At 52.7% G+C, this 22,423-nt stretch overlaps 1 protein-coding gene across 3 annotated transcripts in view; it reads right to left on the bottom strand.

Annotated features, from left to right (window-relative positions):
* Positions 1 to 356: 356 nt before the first annotated feature.
* The window catches only part of P2RY6 (pyrimidinergic receptor P2Y6), a 29,616-nt gene continuing 7,549 nt past the window's right edge, over positions 357 to 22,423 (bottom strand). Inside the window, exons 1-3 of one of the 3 annotated variants that reach the window (XM_032259001.1) lie at positions 6,025 to 6,476; positions 2,316 to 2,401; positions 357 to 1,675 (exon numbers count right to left, since the gene is read on the bottom strand). In XM_032259001.1, the coding sequence (XP_032114892.1) occupies positions 655 to 1,641 (987 nt within the window). In that variant the 5' untranslated portion in view covers positions 1,642 to 1,675; positions 2,316 to 2,401; positions 6,025 to 6,476 and the 3' untranslated portion in view covers positions 357 to 654. Of the gene's footprint in view, positions 1,676 to 2,315; positions 2,402 to 6,024; positions 6,477 to 22,423 lie in introns of those variants that run through there. The other 2 variants (XM_032259000.1, XM_032259002.1) reach the window with 2 other exon arrangements.

Here is a 22,423-nt window from a genome sequence, read left to right as displayed (position 1 = left end):
TGGTTCTTCTAGGGTCTCAGAACCAACCCAGGCCTAAGCACAATGTGTCAGTAAAGGCTTGCTAAATAAATGGAATATCCCTCCTCTCCAGAGAGCTCATAGTCATCCCTCAAAACCCAGATCAAATGTCCCTTCCCAGAAGCTCTCACTTGCCGCTCTCATCTTCCCTCATCCCCTTCATTGGTGACTCAACGCATGGAGCATACCCCCCACCTTTTTTTTTTTTTTTAAGACGGGGTTTCACCATGTTGGTCAGGCTGGCCTTGAACTCCCGACCTCAGGTGATCTGCCCATCTTGGCCACCAAAGTGCTTGGATTACAGGTGTGAGCCACCACGCCCAGCCAATACCCCTTGATGACAGTACATGTCACACTGTATTTTTGTGAGCACCTTAACGTGGTATCCCCAGCTCTCCACGGCTGACCAGGACCTCTCAAGAGCCAGGCTCAGGCCTGATCATCTCCATGCCCACAGGGCCTGGGCCAGAGAAGGGCTGAATAAATAGTTGTTGGTGAGTTTCTGGGTCCTGTGAGGGACTTTACTCCATGCCCAGCTGAGTTGAGCTCTAATTCTCTGCATGGTTTGGGGTTGGTGGGGCTCCCAGAGCCCCAGCCACAATGGCAAACATAAAGGCTGCCCAGGCCCTGGAGGACTCAGCAACCCCGCCTCTGCCATTTGGCTGTGAGTTTCTGTAGGAGCTCATGTGGCCGCCGGCGGAACTTCTTCTGGGTGAAGTAGAAGAGGATGGGGTCCAGCACACTGTTGGCGCTGGCAAATGGCCGCGTGCCTTTGTAGGCTGCTGCAAAGGCCTCCAGCACAGGGCAGGAGACGCCCGGTGCCGAGCGCACCGCCAGGTAGGCTGTCTTGGTGATGTGAAAAGGCAGGAAGCTGATGGCAAAGGCAGCGGCCACCACCACTGCCATACGAGCCGCCTTGCCACGCCGCTCCTGGGCTACAGGCCCTGCCGGGCCATCCTGGCGGCACAGGCGGCGAGCCAGGAGACAGTAGCAGGCCAGCAGGGCAGCAAAGGGCAGCAGGAAGCCAATGACAGTGAGAGCCATGCCATAGGGCATGTAGTTGGTGGCCAGGTTGGGCGGGCTGAGGTCATAGCAAACAGTGCGGTTACGCTGGATGCCTGTGGCAGCAAAGATGGCTGTGGGCAGGCACTGGGCTGTCACAGCCAGCCACACGGCTACACATACTAGCCAGGCGGCCCGGCGGCCCCCACGTTTGTGCCAGGGCGCCAGTGGGTGGCAGATGCCCAGGTAGCGCTGGAAGCTGATGCAGGTGAGGAAGAGGATGCTGCCGTGCAGGTTGGCGTAGAAGAGGAAGCGGACCAGGCGGCAGGCGAAGTCACCAAAGGGCCAGTGGTCACCTTGGGCGTAGTTGTAGATGAGCAGGGGCAGGGAGCAGGCATACAGTAGGTCGGCCAGGGCGAGGTTTAAGGTGTACACGGCCGTGCGGGTCAGGGCCCGGCGGGACATGCAGATCTGGGCAATGACGCAGAGGTTCAGTGGCAGGCCAGCCGCCAGCACGGCCGAATACACAGGTGGCAGCAGCAGTTGCTTGAAGTTCTCACGGAAGACACAGGTGGTGGGTGGCAAGCCCAGAGCCTGGCCTGTGCCATTGTCCCGCTCCATGGCTGCCCAGCTGGATTTCCTACGTTCAGAGAGGCTAGGAAAGCAATACACAGCCTGTCAGTGATGTACTCACTCACCACCCAGCAGGCCCTGCCCCTACTTGAGCCTTGATTTCCCTGTCTGAACAGTGAGGGCACCAACTCTGTCAACTCTGCTACTCTAACCACCCTGTGGAAGCCCCACACAGACCTCACTTAGAGAAAACTTGGGATACAATAAAGCTCATGCTTGGGAGAAATCTGATTCACTGCGTTTCTATAGTACTCATTTTCCTTCAGCCTTCCTAGTGAACTTCTATTCATCCTTCAAAGCCCTGGTCATATGTCTTTCTCTGTTAGTGGAGATTGATGGACTTGGGTTTGAATCCCAACTCTGCTATGCATTTGCTATGTGACCTTGAGGTGGTGATTTCATTTCATCGGAGAAACGGGGGAATGTGGTGCCTGCCTCTCAGGGATGTCATGAGGTTATAAGCGCTAAATCATGCTGTGCAGGGCTGCCCCGGGCTCCCTGAGGTGTGGAGACTGGTCACGGTGGATCTGTGTGCTTCTCACAGTCCAGGACTCGCTTGAGGAGAGGGGCCATGTCCCGTGTCTCTCTGTGTCTTAGCCCAGGGTCTGGAGCAGAAAGGGCCCTGATAACTCTTAGTTAACCAATATGAAGGGTCCACACACCAGGAGCTCACTGAGGACAGCACCCATCTCCTCAGCCTGAACTCCACCTTCCAAAGACATGGTCCTTCTGGCAGACGTCTTGTTATCTGTAAAATAGGGAAGGAGGTGATTCCCGGTTCCCTACTGTATCTTTCCACTTGAGGCTACAAAGGTGGGTTTAGCAGAGCCTCTAACACCACAGCGCCCCCTGGCGCCCAGAATGAAAACAGTGTCTCTGAAGGCGGATGGGCGAGGGATCGTGTCATTTGTTTATCCGGACACAGTGAGTGGCAGGGACTGCTCCTTCTTTCTTCGTGAGTCAGAGCAGAGTCAGAACCAGAGCCCAGCTCCTCAGTCCAGAAGAGGCAGCTTAGTGTAGCCCACAGACATGGGACGTGTAGGTTACCTGGCCAACTTCAGAGCTAGGCAGGCCTGGGTTGAAATGTTGCTCCCCCACTTCCGTGCTGTGTGAGGCGGGGCATATCACAGTGTCCTCATCAGTGACATGTGCAGTGATGACATTCGGTAGTGCTCAATAAATGCCATGCCATTGCATTCTACATCTTGTCCCTCCTCTCATTCTTTCAGTCTGGGTTTTGGGAGAGCCAGTGGCACAAATACCCTAAGGGGTTTCCTGCTGGGGTAAGTCTGACTCCTAGACATTCACCTCTAAACTGACATTGTCATATTACTGGTGTCTAGAGAAAATTTGCAACTTAAATCCAATGGGCCTTTGAGATAGTGAGTCTAATCCTCCTCTTTTCCCATTTTACAGATGGGAAAAACTGAGGCCCAGAAAAAATATGAAGTCCTGCAGATGCACTCAGTAGGTGGTAAAGAGTTCAGGCAAAGTATATGGATTCTGATCCAGATGCTCAGGTTCAAGTCCCAGCTATGCCATGGATGAGCTATGTGGTTTGAGCACACTAGTTAACCTCAGTCCACCAGATTCCCCACCTGTAAAATGAGATGAGATAGTACCTGCCTTATAAGATTGTTGTGAAGATCAGTGCCTGGCATAGGGCCAAGTGTTTGCTGTTCTTAATATACCTACTAAGTAAGGTTATGGGATTTTTAAAAGTTATATCAGAGAAAAATACATGCCTCCCAAATTACAGTTTCATTTTGGTGAAGCTATTTTACCCCAATTCTGTGCAAAATGATAATGTTGAATTCTGTAGTCTGCATCCCATACTCCATGCCACCTTCAGTTATCAAAGATTCTTTGTGGGGCTTTAGCCCATATGCTAGGAGTGCTGGGTGCCCAGCTAGGACAAGGTAGGTACCACGGGGAGGTCAGAGGAAGAAACACACTAGCTCCCCCATAGCAGAGCCCAGGAAGCCAGGATTAACACAAGCAGAGAACGTCCACTCATCTCTTCATTCATTGGTTCAGGCCATTCTCATTCCCGTGTTCATTCTTTTGTTTTCACATGGCAGGCATTCACTGAGTCCACCCTGCCAGCTAGATACATGAAGGTGTAGTGTAAAGGTGGACATGGAGATACAGGAATACAGATACAGATATGCTAGTCTGATGGAGGAGACCAGTGTGAGCCACTGGATGGAAGAGACTTTTCAGAGCAGAATGAAAGACAGAGCAAGGTCCAGGTGTTTAGGAGGATTTCCATGGGTGGAGAAGGGTGTAAGGACAGCCTGGGTGAGGAGGAAGGCTGAGGGACACAGCGCCCTTCTACCATGTTCTCCTCCTCACCATAACCCTCTGTCCTTGCAGACTGGTGTGCTCTCACACAGGGTCTGACAAAGAAATCTGAGGAGAAAGAAAATTGCTGGTTCCGTGGGGCTGACCTTCAAGAGGCAGCCTCTGGCCTCCCTGCCTCTCTCCTCACAGAGTCGGAGGAGACCAGTCTGCAAGGGAAGAGGGTTTTGAGGAGAAGAGGTGTTAGAGGGGTGCTGTGTCCTTCAACCTTCCTTTGGGTGGCCCTCACCCTCAGATCCCACCCCCAGGGACAATCCTCTGTCTTAGATGCCTGGGGACTGCAGTCTGCCTCTCCCACGAGCCGGCGAGACTGATCCTCCTGGGACCACCTCCCTTCCCTCTTGGAGGGAGGCAGGGGCCTGCAGGAGGGGATCCGGGGCACAGCTTTCTGGGCAAACCTTCAGGGCTGTGTCAGGAAAGACTGGCCTGGCTGTCGCCCCAGCTCCCTGGTCTGCTTTTGAGGGCCTAGAAGAGCTGAGCTGTTCTCCCAGTTCCGGGCCGGGGGCTGGCCTCGAGGGGGATTTGCTTGGTTCTCACCTCCAGGCAGCAGCTGATCTTAGCTCTCACATCACTCACCAGCTCTTGGGTCCTAAGTCCGGGATCGGAACAGACCCCAGCCTCTTCCTGGGCTGGACTCTCCCCGTGGTGGGGGGTTTGCCAACAACTCGCTCTGACTACACCCTTCTTTGCATCCCTCTGCCCTCTGGGGAAAAGCCCAAACCCTTTTCCTGACATTCAAGGCCCCGCCAAGCCCTCCAGCCCTGTCCGAAGTATGTCAGGGCCACTCTGCTCCTCCCTCCACCCTTGCCCCTTCCCCTCTCATCACATCCCCAAGACATGGAGACGGCCACACAGCCAGTGGCAGCCAGAGAGCCGGACTCCCTCTCCAGCCTCCAGCTCCACTGTTCCCTTCACACAAAGTGCGATTCAACTCATCTGCATTCATCAAAATCCTGTGTCTATCTAGCTTCAGAGCTCACCTTGCTTCTTCCTTTCTGGGCCTTTTCTCCCTTCCTCTGGGGCCCCCCAATTCTGTGGGCCTCGTTTAGGTCAGCGCTGACCCCAGCCCGCCCTCAGTCACAGTTCCCTGTGTGCAGCCGCCCCCCACCCCCAACCCCTGCACTGACCCATGGCCCCAAGACGCACCCACACTCACAGGCAGCCTCCTGTCCCTGCAGCACGCTGGTGGTCCCAAGTGTGTTGGGGAAAGGGAAGCCAGAGCTGAGGTCCCCACTCTCCTGCCTCGGCCACGCTGCAACTCCTCTGACAGGGTGAGCAGCTTCCTCTGTTTCCTGGCAGGGCTGTCTCTGACTAAAAGAGCCCCTGTGGGGGTCACCGGCTCCCTCCCATCCCCAACACCACGCCTAGTGCCTGGCGGAAACTGGGTTTAAAGGAGCAAGGAGGTGGAAAAAGGGCGTCCTTCCCAGAACATTCCCCAACCCCAGCAGGGGAAAGCGGGGGATGGGGGTAGAGGAAGGGGGGTAGGGGAGAACCAGAGGCTGCCAGCCCACAGAACCGCAGTTTTCTTTCTGCCCAGCCCTCTCTCGGTCTTCTCAGTTGTCAAATGGGTAGGGCAGGGATTAGAGAGCTATCCTCCTTTAGCTGTAACACTCAGAGCCACGGGGTGAACATTCCTCCTCCCAGGCACTCGCTCCTTCATCCAGCCTTCCTTCCCTCATTCAACAGCTCACTCACCAACTTGTCCGTCTACCCATCTTTCCAGCACCGAGCATCTATTTCCAACGCTCCATGTGGCAATCCACTAAGACACCAACTTACTCAGCCGCCCTCTCCCTCCCTCCTTCCCTCTTCTCCTTTTCTCCACACACATTTATCAAGTACCTACTCTGTGTCACCAGATCCTCCCACGCTCCCCCATTTCGCGGTGACGCCCCTCCCACATGGCAGGTGCAGAGCACGTAACGAGTGATGGACGTGGGCAGTGGAGATAGATGTGAAGCCCCTGAGAACCCGGGGGCCTGTGCCAGATGCTCCCCAGACCCTCTTCACCACCAAACTGGCCTCACAGCTGTTAGCAGCACCAGAGTAGGAGATGTGGCTCCTCACTGTCCTGGGGAGGTCAGCTCCAGGGGTGGAGGCAGCATTCCAGGAGGGCAACTTGGAGGAAGTGGGCTTTGGTTTGGAGAAGCTGAGGCAGCATGGCAGGTGGCAGGGGAGGATGGCATGGGGAAAGAATGGTGCACTGGGAATTCGAAGCCCAGGTTCTTACTCTACCTTTGCCCCCAGTCACTGTCTGAGATAAGCCCCTCCCTTCTCTGAGCCTCCTTGGTAGAATATGGTCATACTGACCACCAGTGTGCTGGGAGGATGAAGTGCCACTCAGGGTGGCTCATCTACCCTGGGAGGTGCTGAAGAGAATCCTAGAGCCTGACAGCATCAGAGCTGAAGGTGCCCTTAAAGGCACCGATGTCGGCCGGGTGCCGTGGCTCACGCCTGTAATCCCAGCACTTTGGGAGACCAAGGCAGGTGGATCACAAGGTCAGGAGTTTGAGATCAGGCTGACCAACATGGTGAAACCCTGTCTGTACCAAAAATACAAAAATTAGCCAGGTGTGGCGGTACGTGCCTATAATCCGAGCTGCTCAGGAGGCTGAGGCAGAACAATTGCTTGAACCCGGGAGGTGAAGGTTGCGGTGAGCTGAGATTGTGCCATTGCACTCCAGCCTGGGTGACAGAGTGAGACTCCGTCTCAAAAAACAAACAAACAAATAAAAAAGGCACTGATCTCTCCCCAAAGCCATTTTTTCCCAGCAACGGGACTGAGGAACAGGGTGGGAACCCAAAGTTTGGATCACACTGAGAAAAATCAGATTTGAATTTCCGGTAAACACTTGGTCAGTTGTGCACAGATTGAGCACCTACTGCTTACTCAGGCCTGTGCTAAGGGGTCGCTTCCGCTGGCTGACTGTGGACCTCCTGATCGGATGTGAGCTGTGCTGAGGCTCAGGAGAGCAAGGTGGCCTTCAACTCAGCAGCCAGTCCTTTGCTGGGTCCCCAGAACAACCTCCCATAGCCACTCCCAGCAGGGCAGGTCACTGTCCCAGGAATGGGAATGGCTCTGAGGGCTCCTTGGGGGTATCAAAACCAGGGCAGGACTTGGGCTAGACGCCTAAGTGGTCTCAGTTCCTGCCACCTGGATGAAATACAAAGCTGTCCCTATCATGCCTCATCCAGAGGACCCAGACGTGCAGATCTGGAGACCCCTAATCCCACCGCTCTGCTCAGATAAGGGCACTTGGACTAACCTCAGAGGGTAAGGGAAGGCTCATGGGGCTCCACCTGACGGATGGAGAAAAAAACTAAGGCCAGCTGCCCCTTCTTCCCCTCTTCAAGGACATACAAGAGGCCTGGCCTGGCACCTCAGCAACCACTGAGCACCCACTAGCCACCGGCCTTTTAGTTCTTTGCCTTCCTAACAGAGTCTAGGTTTGAGGACTCTCAAAACCTTGAAACCACAGCATCCTAGGGCTTGGAACTTCAAAGAACCTCAGGATGACTGAATTGGAGCAAAGGAACTGCCCTGCTCTCACCAGGCCTTAGATTTGCCCATGGACCTGGCTAGGCCTAGAGGAGGGGGTGGGGCCCAGGAGGGAGCGATCACAGGTCTGAGGGGTCATGGGTGCACCTGGGAGAGTAACCCACAAAGCTCCTGGAGAAAGCATGTCCACTGCTGGGCACTGAAGGGCTACAGAGAACTGGACACACAGCAAGGCTGAAGAGGACGTCCCAGGCAGGAGGCCCAGTGTGGGCAAGGGCACAGAAGTGGGGAATGAGCTTACCCTCTGTGAGAAATAAATAAATATAGAAGCCAGAGCAATGGATGAGCTGTGCAAAGTGGGCCTCAGATGGGAGGTGTGAGGGGGACTGGCCAGTTATGAAACCTCCAAGGCAGAGCCCCCCTCTGGCAGAGATTCTCCCTCCTTGGCCTCCCAAAGTGCTGGGGTTACAGGCATATACCACCATGCCCAGACAGTGTATTTTCTTTCATTTCTTTTTTTTTTCTTTATTTTTTTTGAGACAAAGTCTTGCTCTGTAGCCCAGGCTGGAGTGCAGTGGCGGGATCTCGGCTCACTGCAACCTCCACCTCTCAGTCCCGGTTCAAGCAATTCTCCTGCCTCAGCCTCCAGAGTAGCTGGGATTATAGGCACACACTACCATGCGTAGCCAATTTTTTGGTATTTTTAGTAGAGACGGGGTTCCACCATGTTGGCCAGGCTGTTCTTGAACTCCTGACCTTGTGATCCGCCTGCCTCGGCCTCCCAAAGTGCTGGGATTACAGGTGTGAGCCACCGCATCTGGCCTTTTTTTCTTTTTTTTTGATCATAGTTTCACTCTTATTGCTCAGGCTGGAGTGCTGTGGCATGATCTTGGCTCACTGGAATCTCCACCTCCCAAGTTCAAGCGATTATCCTGCCTCAGCCTCCCGAGTAGCTGGGATTACAGGTGCCCACCACCACACCCAGCTGATTTTTGTATTTTTAGTAGAGATGAGGTTTCACTATGTTGGCCAGGCTGCTCTTGAACGCCTGACGTCAGGTGATCTGCCTGCCTCCATCTCCCAAAGTGTTAGGATTACAGGCGCGAGCCACTGCACCCAGCACCAATGTCATTTCTTCTTTTCTTTTTTTTTTTTTTTTTTTGAGACGGAGGGTCGCTCTTGTTACCCAGGCTGGAGTGCAATGGCGCAATCTCGGCTCACCGCAACCTCTGCCTCCTGGGCTCAGGCAATTCTCCTGCCTCAGCCTCCCGAGTAGCTGGGATTACAGGCACGCGCCACCATGCCCAGCTAATGTTTTGTATTTTTTTAGTAGAGACGGGGTTTCACCATGTTGACCAGGATGGTCTCGATCTCTTGACCTCGTGATCCACCCGCCTCAGCCTCCCAAAGTGCTGGGATTACAGGCTTGAGCCACCGCGCCCGGCCTTAGTGTCATTTCTTAAATGCCTATTCTGTACCAGATGTTTTATCTGTAGTTCTGGGCAATTTGGTGGGGGGTGGCTTATTCCCTCCCCTTTACAGATGAGGAAACTAAGGCTTAGGAAGGGGATTCCCAGGGGAGTTGGGTCTTCCCCGCACTGAGGCCCTGTAGCCATGAGATGGCGCCAGTGGACAGCCAGCCACGCTCCTTCACACAGCCAGGGAGGGGTGAGGGCAAGGCCCGTCTGCCCACAGCTGGGGCCTCCCCTCTGGGCTGCCACTGAGCGGCCTCAGGACTGGGTTTCCAATCTCAGTTCCTCTTGGCCCAGTCCCCCACATTCGTCCTACTCACCCTCCCCAGATGAGCTGAAGCCCTTGCTCTCAAGTTCTCACCCTGGTCCATGTGGTCACAGGAGCCACTGGCCCTGACTGTCTGAGGTAGAGGCCCGAGACTCAGGCATCCACTGCCGATCTCCACTCCGGGTACACCTTCGGCAAAACTCTGCAGCCCCTCACCTCACAGCGGGGACAGCCTCTGCCAATTTCCTTTATTCAGTTCAGGCGACAACCATGAGGTCAATTTAGAGCAGGAGCGATTCCATATGGATATAGGAAGAAATGACAAGGGGCCAGGCCCTTCAGGCTGCATAGATCCTATGATCTCGGGATAAACTTCACATGACCCCACAGCCTCCCCCATCCCCTGAGGCCTTCATATCTAGTGGGGATGAGGGGACCTGTTGGCCAAAGGCAGGAGCTGGAAGCCTGAGTCACTGTCTGCCAGCCAGCTGAGGCAGGAACCAACTCAGACCAGGCTGGACGTGGGAAGAGGCTTCCTAATCTTGGCCTGCCTGCCTGCTGGGAAATAAGGCCTGGAAACCCCCTTGCTGGGGCCCTGGACCGTGAGTTAGCAGCAAGGGCACAGGATGACGGGGTCAAGAGTTAGCTTCCTTCCCTGGAGGAGTCAGAAAGGCTGGAATCCACCACCAACTTGCTGTGTGACCTAGAGTGAGCCACCTACCCTCTCTGAGCCTGGGTAAACAGGGCTATTTATGGTACCTACCTACTGTACAGGGTCACTATACCCTCTGTGCCCCAGTCATTAACCCAATCCTGATTCTAGGCAGCCTCTAGCCTGGGGCAGGGGCAACCCAGAAGACAGATGGCAGGAAGCAAAGTCCTCTCACATGGAAGAGTTCTGGTCCTACCTGTGGCATCTGGCTGGCTACAGGACAAAGCTGGCAGGCGGGAACACAAAGGCAGGGGCCCTGATTTCTATTCTCTTTTCCCACTTCCCCTTCTCAACTCCTGGTCACAGGAATTAAAGTTAAAATGGAAACAGCCATCTTCAGTGAAAGGAAGAGGAAGCTGCAGCTTTGGGGAATTTGGGGGCTGGGGCTTCTTCGTTTGGTTTCTCTCCAGCCTTTTCAAATTTAGCAAAGATGTAACTTGCATCTCCTGAGACCCTGCTATGTATCGGAGGCCCCAGCTGCCCAAGAGTGCACCCAGAAGCCCCAGCACAGCCTGGACACATGTATTCACTGAGCATGGACGACACAGCAAGCACAGTACAACATGCTTGATGTGCCATGTCTCATTCTCTCTTCACAACTACTGTTTCCATTTTACAGATGAGATGACTGAGGCGTAGCAAAGTTGGCAACAGGTTCTTTCTTGGGAATGTGAATAAAGAGGGTGAGAGACCAGACAGCCCCAGTGGGCACAAGACTGAGAAGTCAAGGGCAGCCCTGAGACTGAGCTGAGGAACTGTGTGGATAGCACAGAGGCCCAGGGAGCAGCTGGGACAGGGCAGCCCCTGATGAGCAGAGGAACAGCCTGTGGTGTCCACTTGTGTAAGTCCACACCTATAGGGCTACTGTGCCTCCCACCCAGTGCTCCAGGAGATCCCTGGGGCCTCCTAAAAAAAACTCTCCCATGGAGCTAGTGGGAGAGGCTCTCCATACCTTTCCTGGACGACCAGGCTGCCCAATTTGTTTGTCTCCTTGTGGGAGAGGTCACTTGGCTCTCCCTTCGAGCAGGAACCTGGTGCTTAGCTGGCTGACAGCCTCAGTTAGTGCCTTCAGGATCCACCCATCCTCCCAGATAACCATAGGTTCCAGTCTATGGGGGAAGAGATGGCCCAGGTCCAGCCGCCTGGCGAGCCTGGCATTGTTCAGCTCCTCTGTAGCTTCTTCCCACCCAGTTTCCAGACTCCCTCTCATGATGACGATCCTGCCCTCTGATTTTCCTTTGGGGGATCCCCCCTTCTCCCATCTAGAGTTTTGGGGATCTGGGAGTGATGGCTCTGTGACCTAAACCTGCCAATGAGAGAAGAGCGGGCCCCTCAGGCCTGTAACTGGCTCAGGGTGGACGGGCGACATTTACTGCTTGACTCAGAGTCAATTCTGGTGGTTTTGCTAGGACATCAGGAAGGAGACAGGTCTTCCACAGCATTTGCAAAGCTGGTAGAAAGCGAGGCAGGAGCTGCTAGAGGCAAGGGTAACAGGCGCTGTCCTGGGCGATGGAGATACTGCCACCAGGGAGGAGACTGTCCACATAGAAAGGCAGGGAATGGCAGGGATGACAGATGGGGATGCATTGTTTCCTGAGAACAGCATTGAGTGCCTGGCTCCAGCTGCGCCTGAGGTTTTACCTTTGGTGTCGTGAGCTGATAAACTCCTTTTGCCTTAATCCATTTGACCTAGAGCTATGTCACTTGAAACTAGGAGTCCTGCCTGTAGATCTGTACCTTGTGCCCAGGAAGAGAGCTGACATTTCCCTATGGGAAAACTGAGGCCAGAGAGGTTAGGAACTTGCCCAAAGTGTACTGTAAATCCACCATAACAGCCTGCCTCTTAGGAAGAGTGGCCTAAGAAAGGACAAAGAAATGGAAGTCATGAGTCAGGGCAGAGAAGAAGACCAGCCAAAGGGGTGGTGTCAGACTCTCTCCCTTTCCTTTTCTAACTGTGCTAGAAGCTGGGGACAAGGTTTGCTTTGCCTCTGGGGCCTCAGAGACAGTACAGGCTTTGGCTCGGAACAGGCACTGGGAAACGTTGATGACTGGATCCAGTCTATGAAGATGCGCCCCACGGCACTGTCCTTGGTGCTGCCTGGCTCCATAATTTTTTTTTTTTTAACCTTTGTCTGATGACAGAGATTTGTCGAGGAAGATGAAGGTAATGGCTGCGGGAGTTGCACCTCTGAGACTGCTTGGGTCCCCCAGTCCCCACCTCACACAGGGCAGACCACCAACCCTGCCAGGTGGTTATTGTGGTTTATGACCCTGCCCATTTCCCAGGCAGACCCTGAGGCCCGAAGTTAGGCAGTTCTGTCCACAACACGTACAGGTAAGGGGGTGCCTCAGGGAACTCCTCCCCTCTTGTGAAAGGCAGCCCCTGCCTTGACTCTTGCTCTGATCATCCCTAGCTCCTCCTAGGGCCTGAGCCCACCCGGCAGAGATAAGACATCCAGCTGGACCCAGGGGTCAATGACAGGGCTCTGAGTTCTGGACCGTCAGGACTAAGGAAGCCTTAAGGTCATCTGACCCAGAGGTCTCCCCACCATCCCCTCAGGGAAGGGGGCTCTCTGAAGCCTTCCTGACTGGGTTTGTTTGGCCCCTGCTTCCATACTTCACATTACGGGGAGCTCACTCCTCTCCTAGGCCACTGCATTCCACCTTGAGAAAGCTCACTGGGAGATATACTTTGTCACTTCAAGCCCCGAGATTTGCCCCTAGTCTGCTTTCCCACACCAGTCCAGCTTGCCTCTGGGACCATAGAGCTTGGCTGCCCCAGGACACCCTGCAGAGATTGTCCCAAGACCATCCATCTATTGGTCTTCATTCTCACCAGGCAATTTCAAGGCGCATGTCCAGACCCCAGGAGACCTATTGGTGGGTCCTCAAGGATGAGGCCATGGTCTGTGACTATTTTCAAACCTGAAGACAAAACCATTCACTACCCTCTGTCCTGTATCATTGCCTGCCTAGGGCCTGTGATGGGGGCACGGTCTCTTCTCACATTTTGGGAGGAGGAAACTAAGACCCCCAGCAGCTTAGTTACTTGCCAGGGCCACCAATCCATCAGTGATCTTCCGATCAGCTGGACTGCCTGCCATCAAACCCCAGATCCTCACCTTCACACTGGCCCATTTGTGGCCAGTCCAGTGTGGGAGGAAGAGGGCTTTGTGGGTGCCTGAGGGGTGGCCTTGGAGGAAGAGATCAAAGTCAGGGGCAACTACCTCGTTCAGAGTGCAATGTAGGGGGTCGGCAGTCAACAGGTGGCTCCTGCAGTGGAGCATGCATGAAGAACACGGGACAGCTGGGTGCAGTGGCTCACGCCTGGAATCTCACCACTTTGGGAGACAAAAGGCAGGAGGATCACTTGAGCCCAGGAGTTTGAGACCAGCCTGGGCAACAGAGAGAAAGCCTGTCTCTATCAAAAAATGTTTAAAAATTAACTGGGTGTGTTGACATGTGCCTGTAATCCCAGCTACTTGGGAGGCTAAGGTAGGAAAATCTCTTGAGCCTGGGAGGTTGAGGCTGCAGTGAGCTATGATTACACCTCTGCATTCCAGCCTGGGCTGCAGAGCGAGACCCTGTCTCAAAAAAGGGGCACAGGACAGATCCCCTCAGGTGGTCAGTCAAAGGACACCTTGTCCATGGAACCTTCTACTACCACTCCAAGCTAAAATTATAACCTCCACCCAGCACATGCACACATGATTCCTCTGCCCTTTCTCTGCTATATTTTTCTCCTTAGCATTTCACATCTTTTAACATACTGTTCTACTTACTTATTGGTTATTGTCTCTCTCTCCTGACTGGAACATAAAATCCACCAATTCAGGGGTTTTTTGTGTTTTTTTTTTTCACTGCTGCATGTACCTAGGACAGTGTCTGGCATATAGTAGGTGCTCAATAAATATTTGTTGAATGAATTAACAGATACATTTCCAGAGGTGGTTCAATTATGTCCACATAGAGAGGATTTGGTGCACAGGGGACTTAGCTTGAGGCTGTTTATACAGGAAGCTGTAGGTTGTACTTAAGAGTATGTGTTTATTGGGGATTAGGAACAGTTAGAGATTAAATGTGAGCACCAAAGGCCAGCCTTGGGGCTGCTTCTGTCTAGCTGTGTGTGAGATTCCAGCTGCGAACAGTCCCAGCTGAGAGGGGTGAACAGGACTTGGCCTGGCAGGGCTGGGCAGCCCACATCTCCCTCCTCCCCTGTCTGAGGCTTTCCCTGATATTCTCACCTCGCTGCACAGGATCACTCCCTCCTCACCGGGGACCAGGCCCAGGATCTTCCTGGCTTCTCTCCCTTCCCTTGCCAGCCTAGGCCTCCACCCCAGGACCCAGGATTCCCGTGAACACAAACAGTCAATTCGTGTCTCCACACTGCTTCATCTTGCACGGTGGGGCTGAGTAGAGTTGAATGCCTGAGGACCCACAGACACTGTCACTGCCCCTCGTGGCTGGGTCCTCAACCTTTAGTCTGTCCTAGGGCGGCTTCCCTCCCCTCCCCTCTCTTCTAAGCCTTGGCGCCATCTTTTTTCTTGGCCCTATACCTTCAACCCCAGCAGCCCTCAACTCTTCCTTCAGAGCAGACAGCCTTTCAGAGGGCTGCCTTCAGCTTCCCACTGCCCAGATAAACCGCTGTGTCTGCACCTTCTCTCCTCACCCCTCCACAGCCCCGCTGGGCCCAGGCACTGCCTCCGGCCCCCTCGTCAGCATCCACCCTGTGCTGAATCTGCTGGTTCCTTCCCTTCCGCCCGAACACTCTCCACTCCCCAGTCTCCCTCTCATCTGAGCAAAATCTCTTTCTTGACCCCTCGTGCCTCTCCATCTGTTCCTCTTCCTCCTGCACAATCAAGCTTCTGGAAGAGTCACCCACGAGCCCTACTTCTACTTCCTCCCTGCACCCATTTCTCACACCTCTTCAGTCAGGCCCAGGGCAGAGCAGGAGCCTTTGGGCCCAGCTCCAGAAAGAGCAGTGGGTACCCTGTCTCCTGGGTGAGGCTGGCAAGATGGAACCAAGGAGCGGGTGACTGTCTGAGCTCCATCCACAGGAAATCTCCAAAGTGATCTTGACAACACAGGTCTTGGGGAGAAAACAGGCCACTGTGGGTGGCTGGGCTTGACATCCCTGAGCACCACTTGGGGCTGGTGCGGGGCTGGGGGGGGTGGAGAGCTGCCTCTGTAGCTTCCAGGAAAGGGCCTGGACTCTGCCAGGTGTGGGCAGGGGCACCTCCAGGACATCTGTTTAGCAGGGGATCAGGGAGGTGACTGGTTGGGATGATACCTTTGCATAGCTCATGACACTGGTGTGAGAAAAACATCAATGGTTTCTGTCACAGAATAGGAGGGGCCGTTGATTGTGAAGCATGTGAGGGTGGGGTCACAGGGCTCCCCAGATTATTCCCTGGTACTGCTCCTAAGGATAAAAAATGTGAGGATTCACTCCTGGACAGGCCTCTCCTCAGAGCTCACCAGAGAACTCAGAGTTCTTCAAGCCCCAGTCCATGGAATTAGATCCAAATGCCCATTCCCGGCCTTTGTACCCTCTGCCACCCATCACTGTTCCCTCTGCAAAGCTTGGCACCCAACAGACCTGGTTCCTGTCCTGACTCTGCAGCTTATGAGCTGTGACTTTACCTCTCTGAGCCTCAGAGTCCTTAATTTTAAATACTGTCAACAGTCACAGCATCACTGGGGGCTCAAAGGAAATAATGGGTCTAGACCACCTAGCCCAGTATCTGGTGAACAGTAAGCATTTGCTCACTGGTGCTTCCGCTATTGCTCAAAATCTTATCATAGACCAGCCAAGCTCATGGGAAATAACCTCCCTTGCAACCTTTGCTTCCTCCCTCCCTCCCTCCCTCCCTCATTCATTCATTTACCATGCATTTACAAGGAGTCTTACAATGTGCAGATACTTTTCTGGGCTCTGTCCTTTGATGAGCCACCATTAGTGGAAAAGACAGATGAAGATGTAGACCCCTGGGTCTCTAGGAAGACAAAGGAAGCCTCTACCCCTGTCTGTGGTATCAAGGAAGGCTCCCTGGGGGAGGTGATTCTTTGGTGGAGTGTGGAAAAGGAAAGGGCAGATGCTCTAGGCAGAGAGACCTGCTGGAGATGTGGGACTTCAGAGTACCTGTAAGTGTTTGTGTTTGCAGGGGCTGAGGGGGCCCTGTAGGAGGTGAGGCTGAGGGATCACTGGAGCCAGGCCCAACAGGCCTCACAGCGCCAGGCTCCATGTGTGGCCTCTGCACTGAAGGTGCCAGCTGAGGAGAGCCCTCACTGGGAGAGCTGTTTCTAAAACAGGGCAGAGGCGTGATCAAATCTGAGACTTAGAGGGTCCCTTGGGCTGCTAGATGGAGGATGACTTGGTTGCGGTTAGATTCAGAGAAAATACGGCCTAAAGTGGGGTTGTGGCCGGGGGCTGGGCAGGCTCCAGGGACCAGCCAGTGGTAGGCCCACATCAAGGATTTTGAATGCCAGGCTCATGGCAGTCTTCCCTGTCCCCTAATAAGCCCTGGCAGCCAGAGTGCTGGAAGGACAGATGTCCTACACCAGTCCTCAGGTCACAGATGGAAAGCTGGGGCCCAGAGCAGGCAAGAGGATGCCGTAGCCCTGCAGGGAGCCAGTGGGGAGCCTCCGATCTCTGTGTCCCATCACCAAGCCCGCTGCTCCAGTCTGCCTCTCCCCCCCGGGGGAAGCGAAGGCGTGGCTTTGGTAGTGAGGGACCTGGAGGAGTAGAAGGATGACTTGCTCCAACTGGCAGACCCATGCAGGCCCCCTCTATCAGGCAGATGGGGAGGGGAACCCTTAGAGCTTCCAGAGTTCTCTTCTCTCCTTCTTTACACCCATTTTGCAGTGAAGGAAACTGAGCCCAGGAGAGGAAAGACATTCAGCTCCTGGGACAGCACAGCCATCTGAGCATGGAATGTCAGCTGTGGGAGAGAGAATACCTGACTCCCAAGCCTGACCTTGCCCCTGGGCAGCTGGATTCACAGTCCCCAAGGACACTCAGCTGGCAAGGGGTGGAGCTCCAATAGCACCACTGTCCTTCTCATGCCTGGCCCTTGCGCCCAGCACCATTCCCCAGGGGTGACTTCCCTTCCATCTTAGCCTGTGTCTGTGAGCCATGGCTGAGCACGATAGAACGGGAAGGAACTGTGTGCCATCTGCTCCAGATCACTTGGATGTGGTCTGGTCCCTTCTTGGATGGAGGAGTCTGGGCCCCACCCTGCCCTAGGGAGCCAGATGTCCCCAGCACAGCTCAGCTAGCCTGTGCCCCACTGGGTCTCCCAGGGTGGGCTTCAGTGGTGAAGCCAGACTCTGGACCTTGGAGCTTACAGACTTGGCCTAGCATCCTGAGTGTCTGGTCTGTGCTTGACCTGGACTGTACCAGCGCCCGATGATGGGGTGAGGGAGTGGGTGAGCTGATATAGGAGGCACAGTCACTGGCCATTTAGAATGGTCAGTGCCAAGTGCCTGCTATCCTCTAATACCACTTGGAGAGGCCAGCAGGGCAGGACTTGCCATTTCTTTGGTGGAGAAACTGAGGCCTTGCTTCATGTCAGTCACCAAGCCCTGTGTGCACTCCATTTTCACAGACTCCTCTCCTTTTGCCCATGACCCTCCTCTGACCTCTGCCACAGCCTTCTCATGCTTTTGGGTTTTCCATCTCCAGGGCTGGCCCAGCCCCTTTCTGTGGCCAGATGGACCCTGGCTCAGCGAAAGTCTGACTTCATCATTTCTCTTTCTACACCCTCTCTATATCTTCCCACTGCCTGAGGATAAAGGCAAACCCAGTCCCTGGTGACCTCTCCACTCAGCTCTGACTCCTGCCCCTCGCACGCGACCTGCTGGGCCCTGATGTACTTTCAGTTCCTGCTCTTTTTTTCCCCTCATCAGTGCTGCATCCACCACTGGACTTCCCTCTCCCCACATCTGTGCCTGGCCAACTCCCATTGTAAACTCAGGGACAGGGAGACCCAGGTCCTGGCCAGAGGCGCTCAGTGGGGACAAGGGACAGCTACCTGAAGATCCATAATCCAAAGCCCCAGAGTCAGTGTCCCAGAGTCCTGCCAGAGCGCAGGCAGGGAGGGACGGTTCCAGAGGAGAGAAGGCTCAGTGAGGAGGTGGCAATGAAACAGTCAAGTGTATGTAGACGTAAAAGGCAAAGTGAACAAAAGGCGGAGTCTGGGAGAGCCCTGTTGAAGGATGGTGAACAGAGCTGGAACTGCTCTGGATGAGCTTGAAAAGAGGCCCAAACTAATAATGATGATAAAACAATTATTGAAGCCCTAGTGTGTGCCAGATGCACATTACCCCATTTAATTCTCATAAGGACCCTGCAAGGTGGGACTGCTTATTATCTCACTTTTATGCTTCTGGTGGGGAAACCAAGGCACAAAGTTTAGCTCAAGGTAGCACAGGGAGAAGGAATGACTCCTGGGCTATGAACCCGGGGAGTCTGGTTGCAGAGTGCACATTCTTAGCCCCTACCATAAAGCAGGGCTGGGCTAGGAAGGATTTCAGGTGGCAGGGGAATCCAGCCCCCCTACTGCTCTGACCCTACTTGCCTGGGGCCCAGTCTGCCCTGGCCTCACATTTCCATCAGTCACAGGGCCTCATAAATGCTGCGTCCTCTAGGAAATCTTCAGGGGTCAACTGGAAGGAGTCCCTCTACTTCTCCCAGGCCCCTCACAGGAAGCCTAAGGTAAGGGACACCCTTCTGAGCAGAGCTTCCCAACTCTGGCTGCCCATCAGACTCCTGGACTCTTTTTGGGGAGGAACGTTTGCCTGTCTAGCATTTCTTCCTATTGGGAGCCTCCTGCCCCCATTCAGTGGCGATTTTCTTCATTCTAGGTGGTCGCCGGACTCAGCATCCATCCAGACTCCTCACCAGTGATTGGTTCAGGGCCGACCAATTAGAGTTTGCCCCAGGAATTTTTGTGGAACCAGCGTGAAACATTCTCACTCTTTTCCTCCTGGATTATTAGCTGTGTGGACCATGGAAGCCTGGTGCTTCTGGGAAGAACTTGAGTGAGAATGTAGGAAAGTCAGGAGAGGGATGATCATGTCATCCTTGTAACTGCTGGATGTAGCCATGTCAGGTGCCTGTAATCCCAGCTGAGGTAGAAGAATGCTTGAACCCGGGAGGCAGAGGTTGTGGTGAGCCACGAGATCGCACCACTGTACTCCAGCGTGGGTGACAGAGCAAGACTCTGTCTCAAAAAAGTGCTGGAGCTGGAATGGTGGTGACGTGATAGTTGCCCAACAGTATGCATATACTTAATGCCAGTGAATTGTACAATCAAAAAGGATTAAAACTGTAAATTTTGTTATGTGTATTTTATCACAATAAAAGACAAAATAGCCGGGCACGGTGGCTCAAGCCTGTAATCCCAGCACTTTGGGAGGCCGAGGCGGGTGGATCACGGGGTCAAGAGATCGAGACCATCCTGGTCAACATGGTGAAACCCCGTCTCTACTAAAAATACAAAAAATTAGCTGGGCATGGTGGCGTGTGCCTGTAATCCCAGGTACTCAGGAGGCTGAGGCAGGAGAATTGCCTGGACCCAGGAGACGGAGGTTGCGGTGAGCCAAGATCGCACCATTGCACTCCAGCCTGGGTAACAAGGGCAAAACTCCGTCTCAAAACAATAAAAAAATAAATAAAAGACAAAATAAAAATAAACAAATACAACTCAGCCCTGACCAGCACATCTACTGTATTGGGAGACAATTCTCCAAGGGCTACTCAGATTTCTGCATGTCTTATGGGCAGAGACAGACTGCCTTTATTCCAGACAACCTTTTCAAGGATATTTGTAGAGCAGACAGCCTTGGAAGAGAAAGATTAAGATAGTGTCCCCTAATGGAGCCAAAGCCAGGTTTACCGCATGTTCTCACTCACAGGTGGGTGTTGAACAATGAAAACACGTGGACAAAGGGAGGGGAGCATCACACACTGTCTGTTGTCAGGGGGCTAGGGGAGGGACAGTGAGGGGTGGGGAGGGTGGGGAAGGGTAATGTAGGGAAAAATGCCAGGTATAGATGATGGGGGGGATGGAGGCAGCAAACCACCTTGCCATGTATGTACAACAATCCTATTCAACAATCCTGCATGATCTGTACATGTACCCCAGAACCTAAAGTACAATAAAACAAAAACAAAATAGGTTTATTGACTATCTGGTATAACTAACAAATATGATGTCTTTCTCCGGGCAAAGTTCAGGCAGGCTTACTGCCCCTTACAAAAGATACAGACTGCCTAAGCTCCAGGTTCCTTTCCTTGTTATGCAAGCTATTGCATGTGCAGCTATTATCTGGATTTTGCATTGTCCTGCAGGAATTTGGGAACTGGTGCAAATGCTGATATTTGGGCTACTCCTATTGCTGTGAGGAACAAAGTTCTTTATCTTTAACCAGAAGTCTTGTGTCTTCTGCCAACATCTATGAAACTGCAGCCAGTAACTCATTGGCTTACAAGTGTGGTCAAATCGCAGGCCCTTCCCAGTTCTTGATACTTTTTGCATTAGAATCTCAGGTGGGAGACAAAAAAAAAATCTGTATTTCTGGCCGGGCCCAGTAGCTCATGTCTGTAATCTCAGCACTTTGAGAGGCCATGGTGGGCAGATCACTTGAGGTCGGGAGTTTGAGACCAGCCTGGCCAACATGGTGAAACCCGGTCTCCACTAAAAATACAAAAATTAGCCAGGTATGCTGGTGCACACCTGTAATCCCAGCTGCTGAGAGGCTGAGGCACAAGAATCACTTGAATCCAGGAAGCAGAGGTTGTAGTGAGCTGAGATCGTGCCACTGCACTCCAGCCTGGGCGACAGACTGAAACAGTGTCTAATAGTAATAATAATAATACAATCTGTATTTCTGATGTTATGACGCAGTGGGCTAACTTGGGTTTATAGGAATCTTGTCCTAGACCTAAGCCCCTGAAGAGCTGGTTTCCTCCTCTTGGAAGCTGCTTCTCCCTTTTCACTCCAGCTGCTAGGACACCCATAGTCAAGTTTCGCTGTTCACGTACCTGAGGATCAACATTCATCTCAACCTTCTATGTAATTTCTATATTCCTGCTCCCGTATTTTAAAAAATTAAGGTGAAACTCACATACCATAAAATTCAGCCTTTCAAAGTGGACAGTTCACAGGTTTCTAGCATATTTACGAGATTGTGCAACCATCATCACTACCTAATTTCAGAACATTTTTATAACCACAGAAAGAAATCCTGTACCAAGTAGCAGTTACTCCCCATTTGTATTTTACCCATTCCCCTGGAAACCCACTAATCTCCTTTTTGTATTTATGAATTTGCCTGTTCTGGACCTTTTATGTAAATTGAATCATACAATATGTACCTTTTTGTGTCTGACATATTTTACTTAGCATGTCTTCAAGGTTCATCCATGTTGTAGCATAAATCAAAATTTCATTTTTATGGCTGAATAATATTCCATTGTACAGATAGACCACATAATTGTTTATCTGTTCACCCACTGATGGCATTTTGGGTTATTCCCACTTTTTGGCTATTACAAATAATGCTGTATAAACATTTGTGTAGAAGTTTTTGTGTTTTAAATTTTCTCGTGTATACACCTTGGAATGGAACTAGGGGATCATTTGGTAACTCTATGTTTAACTTTTTGAGGTGCTGCCTAACTGCACTCCACAATGGCTATATAATTTGTCATTCTCACTAGTGTCAGGCCTCCACATGCAAGCCCGGACCCAGAAAGTCTGAAGTCCCGCCAGCCTTGGCTGATTACCACCCACAACCCTGCATTCGCCATTATCCCTGATCGCCCAGTGGGCCCAGCGGAGCTTCCCGTCCCCACCATCATTAAGCTTCCCTTCACCGCACCCTGCCATCTTAACTGTACTTGCTTTGTGAATATCCCTCCGCCCCACCTTACCATCTTAACTACTCTTATGCCGTACCCCACCCACCATTGTAAGTGATCTTATGGTAATGTAGACTCCTTGCCCCTACCCCCACCACTGTAACTGATCTTACTCCATAACACCCAAAAGATTTGCCCCAACCTATAAAACCAACTCCTATCCCACCGCCCTTCGCTAACACGCTTTTTGGCCTTAGCCCACCTGCACCCAGGTGAATAAACAGCCATGTTGCTCACACAAAGCCTGTTTGGGGGTCTCTTCATTCAAAGCGTGCATTTTTAACAACTAGCAGTATATGCGAGCTCCAATTTCTTCACATCCTCGACAACACTTGTTATTGTCTGTCTTTTTCCTTGTAGCCATTTTAGTGGGTGTAAAGTGGTATCATATTGTGGTTTTGATTTGTGTTTCCCTAATTGCTCCTTTTTTTATGTTATCACTAACATTTTACCATTTAATAATATGCTCTGAGGCCTGACATCTTGTGAACAAGAACCCCACGGAGTGGGAGAGTCATGAGTTTTAGGGACA

The sequence above is a fragment of the Sapajus apella genome, unplaced genomic scaffold (assembly GCF_009761245.1).
Source record: "Sapajus apella isolate SASKATOON/1434 unplaced genomic scaffold, GSC_monkey_1.0 scaffold106, whole genome shotgun sequence".
NCBI lineage: Eukaryota > Metazoa > Chordata > Mammalia > Primates > Cebidae > Sapajus > Sapajus apella.
Note: the sequence above shows the minus strand (reverse complement) of the source record. Positions and strands in the feature narration are given on the sequence as shown.